The sequence below is a fragment of the Oreochromis aureus genome, linkage group 7 (genome assembly GCF_013358895.1).
Source record: "Oreochromis aureus strain Israel breed Guangdong linkage group 7, ZZ_aureus, whole genome shotgun sequence".
Taxonomy (NCBI): domain Eukaryota; kingdom Metazoa; phylum Chordata; class Actinopteri; order Cichliformes; family Cichlidae; genus Oreochromis; species Oreochromis aureus.
The window spans coordinates 22,897,014-22,903,013 of NC_052948.1; the positions used below are offsets into that span (position 1 = coordinate 22,897,014).

At 39.2% G+C, this 6,000-nt stretch overlaps 1 protein-coding gene across 2 annotated transcripts in view; it reads right to left on the reverse strand.

Moving 5' to 3' along the window:
• Positions 1 to 5,574, reverse strand: part of LOC116313970 (protein inscuteable homolog) — a 55,094-nt gene extending 49,520 nt beyond the window's left edge. Inside the window, exon 1 of one of the 2 annotated variants that reach the window (XM_039615440.1) lies at positions 5,385 to 5,574. In XM_039615440.1, coding sequence (XP_039471374.1) covers positions 5,385 to 5,491 — 107 coding nt within the window. In that variant the 5' untranslated portion in view covers positions 5,492 to 5,574. The remainder of the gene's footprint in view (positions 1 to 5,384) is intronic. The other variant, XM_031731831.2, reaches the window with a different exon arrangement.
• Between the last annotated feature and the right edge of the window lie 426 nt (positions 5,575 to 6,000).

The following is a 6,000-nucleotide window of genomic DNA, read 5'->3' on the forward strand; positions in this document are numbered from 1 at the left end:
GTGCTGTTTTTTGCACTTTGGGCATGAAAAGTAAACACGCAGCAGAGTTTTCTGCGTAATTAGAGCTGAAAAACAGTTAGAGCTAACTCTCATTTAAGATATAAAGGTATTCTCATGCTATATAAAAGTGTGATTTTAAAATGAGATATGCATCATTTAGAAAGGTGTAACACCACCGCTGGTAGAATTATTGTGGACATTTAACCTCACCCTCTTTTTTCTTTCTTTTTTTCATTTTTTCATTTATTTCTAAAAGTTCAAATTAAAAGGAACATAAAAGAAAAAGGTTTTGTGTGATTATGAAAGATCCCAAACTAACGTTAGTCAATTTTCTTAACCACTGATTCAGTTGTGGGTATGAGATACTTGATTTTGAAATGGGTATAAGATCAGTGCAGTCAGCGCAAACATTTTGGACATAATAATGGCTTTTATTTCAAAATTCGAATCTGAAAGCTGCTGAGTTTCTGTCTCCGTTGTATAAATCAATGCAAGCCACAAGCTGACAAAAGCAGAGTGGGTGCAGGGGTTATCTAAACAGAAAATGACACCGCTAGACCGAAGGAGTAGCAAGCTGTCAAGACTCCCCAAGGTTTTCCCAAACACCACCAAGGCTTGTTCACAAAGAGGAGTGAGCGGTAACCTTTGTGAATCCTACAACAAACAGATGTACTGGAGCCTCCACTTCCTTTCATGATCTCCCCAGTGGACCAAAACAGTGGGCCAGAGAGCAGATTTAGCACATGTCAATTGAACTAAAGACAGAAAAAGCAGCCTAAAGCTCAGCAAGCCATGACCTTCCTCCAATTAGTAGATGGAGATGAGGGGAAAAAAATGGACGGAGCAAAGAAAAAGAGGTTAACTCAAGGGAAGCTTCAAACTGATGCTCTAATTCAACCAGTCTCATATTGATTTATCTTTCAGTCTTGGGCCCCCATGTGTCTGCCATATTGGGCCCACCTACACAAAAATTTATACCTGCACTCTTCTAATTGAGTCCATACTTTGAAGAGAGGGTCTCCACTGAGTCATGAACATTGTTGCAGTGATGTGTCAACAGTTAGCATTACCCACAATAAAGCAGCGTCAAAGAGGTACATGTGCCACATGTGGATTTTCAACAGCACGAAGTCAGTAAAAATGGTGTGGGTTCAAAATTGTTACAATTGCACATTCATACATATTTTGCACATTTTAGTGCATAAAATGTGCAAAATATGTATAATCTCAAGAAGTGAATTCTGTGTTTAAATTAAATAAAGAAGTTTTGCAGAGAATTTCTTTCTTTCTACTTTTTTTAACAGTTTTCATTGATCAAGCTGAGATAGACACAAAAGGAGCTCCTTGGCAATAAAAAAGACAAGTGAACACATTGCATGAACACAGTGCATCCCGGATTAAGTCAGAATAGTCTGTTTTGCTAGTGATGTATGAATGGCTCTACCTAGCTAAGAAGCAAAGCAAATCCTCTTTTTCGTGCTTTTCCAACTTTACTACCGGAACTCACTATTGTTGTCCCTCCCGAGTTCCAACATCCAACTTCAAGGTAACTGGAAGGCAGCATATACCACATTATCCATGTTGCCAGAAATGTAGTACTGCAATTATCACAGTTTACATATATCTTTCTTTCTCCATGGTCGAACGGTGACTCTGAACAAAGTAGTCGCTCTGTCATGTTTGATTTATACATTATGTTTCAGTAATTTAGCTTAGCTTGAGACAATCTAATATGAGAAATATCTTCATATCTCCACCTTCCACCCCATTCCTGGAGCTTATATTCTTCCTTCTGCTCCTGCCGCCTGCAGCTGTCACCCAGCTGCTCCAGAGACATCAACCTTTTTTTCCCACAAAGTTATAGTCTTCTGCAAAATGCGGTATTGTCATAATTCTTCCTGCTTTCCTCCTTTGTTCCCTTTATTTTCATAAATATCAGCAAAAAATTGTAGTAATTCCCAATAACTCTATTCCCTAATAGTGTGAGCCATAGCTTCTGCAAAATATGCATTAAAATGTGAGTTTTATAACAGCATCTCTTATGACAACAAGCATTAGCCATCCAGATGCTCTCTAATAGACGGTTCATTATGTTTTCCTATTTACCGAAGAACAGTATGAATGAATTAAAAATATGAGCCAAAAAATATAAGACTGTTGCAACCAATGAATTGTACTACTTGTGTTTTCTCTGAAGAAACCCCTGGGCTCCTGAATCATGAGTGAGAAAGCAGTCCTGGCTCTATGAGAAATAGCTTCTGGGGAAGCACCAGACTAGTGGGAGGAGAACAAAAATGACCGGTTCTTGACTCCAGCAAGGCCACACAGAAGCATGAATGAGGGTCTGGAAAATGGAAATAAATTACAAAGAAAGAAACTAGTTTATCCAGAAGAAAGAAGCTGATCGTAGAGAATGACTGGACCAAGTCCACTTTCAGGCATGTAATATAGTCTTGAAAGAGAATGACTTGGTTGTCAGCAACTTTAAGGAGCCTTTAATTATAGGAGCAAATATACTGAAAGGGTTTGACAGTTTTTGATAGATGAAAGAAGTTCTCATGTTCAGTATAAAAAACCACTTCAGCATCACAGACACGGTTCTGACTGCATAATGCTTTGGCAATGAGCTCTCAAAAGCCAGACTTCCGTGGAGTCAAGTGCAGCTTCATGTTTCCAGTTTTAGTAGCAGCCACACCCTCAGTGACAGTAACTGTTCATCTAGACTGGCACTCTTTTAATGTGACAGGACAATGTGTGGGGGTGAGACTGTGGAGAGACGAAATTTTTTACAGCGGAAACCCTGATATTCCACACCCGAAAACCTAATTAAACAGCATGGCAGCACAGTGAGGGCCACACCTGCATGTGCGGTTCATGCTGACCACAACACGCCCTCCTAAGCTGTTCATCAGACAGGCAAGAGGAGAATCATGGCAGATTTATCCCTAAGCAACCATGTACTGTATTATTAGAAGAAGTGCTAAACAGATATTTAAGGGAAACAGCAGTTGTAACCTGTCATCTGAGAATAAACGTTTGATAATGTTCTGCTTAAATATAAAATGAGGAAGAGGAAGGTCTGGGCTCTGTTTAGACTGCAGCCTCTCTGAATAGATAAATTTTAAATGTAAAAATGGCAGTCAACTTAAATTAATGTAATTAAATTCATCTCCAGTAAGAGAATTTATGAGGCCCAAACCACAGGAAAGAATTGTTGCACATTGTCTCATTTTCTCTACTTGTATTTAGATACTTTAAGTACACAGTGTACACCATGCACTTATTTAATTTAACATGGGGGGAATGATGCTACTAGCTAGCTAGCGAGACCTGGCATCGCCATGTTTCTGAAAACTGATGAGCAATCTCTTCCTTTCTGTTACAATTACAGATTGTAGGCAACCAACTTTTGGACTTTATTCATTTAGGTACTTGTGCACTGCAGTAGAGTACTTATTAGTATCAACACACCTAAGCTTAGCAATGAAAATGAGGTGGGAGCCAAGCTAGTCATAAACATTAGCTAAAAAAACACGTACTTAGTATGTTCATCGGGCTATAACCTGATGAGAACGTCTTTCATTCTGTTAAATTTAAATATGAGTTTATAGTTTTTCAGTACTTTTTCTTAATGCTTGACATTGATCTTTAACATCGTGACAGTCCTAATGAACACACTGGGTTATAGCCTACATTACGGAAGCTGAAATCATTCTTTAAAATGAATAATCATGTAGCTGTCTCAGTCTATAGTCTGTGGATAAGAACTTATTGAAAAATCTGCACCTCAGCTTTGACTTCATATTAATGTTTACTCTCCAATGACAAACAGCTTAGGTTCGATCATCATCCACAAATACTGCTGGCCTATTTTAAGCTGAATAGTCAACTTGTGTCATGGTTTATAAATCTGGGTGTTTATCGTTTGCTAGATTTCATTTTGAAAAGTTTGGAGCATAAATTAAGAGTGCACCATTACAACACTGCATTATCATAATGTATTGAATCTACAGAGATTCACCGTTAGGTCTTGTGTGCTGTTGTTTTTCACATAATTACACAGGGATTTGCTTGGACATGAAATGCTTCTGATTCAGACTGAACATTGCTGGTCAGTGGTCTTTTTTTCTACTCATACATTTCTGCTGAGAACACAGGTAACATCTCCTAAAGTGGATATGGTGAATAGACCAGCGTGGTGATAGACCACACTGTTCGCCTATAAACTCTCAGGGTTCATATGAAAAAACATGACACATCTCTCATGTAGTCACTAATTGCCTTTGTCATGCATACACACATTGCTCACAACCACATCACAAACAGACAGAAGCCTGTAGTAAAGGCATGTGTCCTCATCATTACCACCAGCCTCATTGTAATCTTTGTTGTTTTGCAGAGTCTGAGCTTCCATCATTCCCACACGAACCAGGTCAGCCTATTCTAAACAGTTACAGCAGAAAGTTGGAGTTGAACATGGTGGAGTTCAACTCCAATGTGACTCAAACACAAACGCGCAGAATACCTCGCATCTGACAAAACTTTGCTGTATCCCAAAAGGACCATTCATGCTTAATTCGATTATAACAAAAGCATTTAGAAGACAGGGTAAAGTGTACGAGTCAGTCAGCTATGATGATGGTTTTAACTGTTATTTGAAAGAGAGGAGTTTTTCTTTGGTTATGTTGATGATTCATTTTGTAGCGCATGTATGAAGGCTGATTCAGCAAAAAAGTTCTATCCTGTAGATTCTTTTTATGACTAAGTAGCACTATAAAATAATATGATGTTAAAACTGAAGAAAATAGTGCAGAATTTAGCAGCTAAAGCTATCAGGTTGGTAGAGACCAAAAACAGAGCAAAAGGGGAGCAAACACTGGACTTACCAAAATTGCAATAACATTCATTTTAAGTTCCAAGGTAATGAAAAACCTACAGCAGGAAGCGCATATGCTGACGACTTGTGAGTATTATGTATTGATCATTAATAACCATATTCAAAAGTATTTACACTTTTGTAGGACTTCTATAGATCCGAACTTAATTTTGTGTCCTTTTCCTATCTGACACTTTGAGCTTGGTTGCTTTTCACGTCTCCTGTGCTTATGAGATTTAAATAATTCACATCCCTAATGAGTTTCCAGCTGCACCTTGCTCAACACGGCAACAGCATCGCCAACTGGAAAAGTCTGTGAGCGCTTGGAAAAAAACAGATGATCTGCCACAGATGCCCTGCATTCTCTTTTAAGTTTTGTATTTGAATGCTTCACAGCTAAGTCATGCAAGCTAAAGTTTTCCAAAGTTTAAAGGCTCAAAGTTCCTTGACAGAAGCGTTTCACTATTCCCAGAATTTGAGATCAGACTGAACTCTTTGCAAAACTTACCCATTCTCTTTGTCAGCAACTGAAAGCTTTAAGCGTGTCCAGTCGGGTTCATAGTTACAGCTCGTAGTACTTCTCAGCACACTCTCTCTGTGTGTCTTCACTTTCATTCACGCTGACTTAGTCTCTGTCTTCCTTCTCGGAGCCCAGCTGGACCAACCACCTCTGAAGCCTGCTGCAGTAAGACTGCTCAGAGTGTAAACGTGACTGGCCTTAAAGGTTTTTCTTGAGGAGAACAAACCCACATCCCACTGTCAGTCAAGCAGCTGAGCATAGTTTCAGCTGGGCTGCCATCCAAACAGACATGAAACTAGTCTATTTTGGTCTGCCATATGAGCAGTGGTGCTTTTCAGAGAGAGGAGGTGGGGGGGATTCTGTGGTGGAGCATGTAATTGCAGAGTGACCAGTTATGGTGGGATGTAATTGTAGACCTCATCAGATATAGAGAAACTGCCAACAAGACAAGGTAAAGGACTTTAAAATAAGGCTCTTGGAAAAAAAAAAGAGAAACACAACAGACCACATAAATAAATGAGGAGCTGGGTTCCAGATGTGGCAGCACAGGGAGGGAGGGGAGGAGAAGTACAAGGGGGAGAAAGAAAGAAAGCCAGTTGAAGGA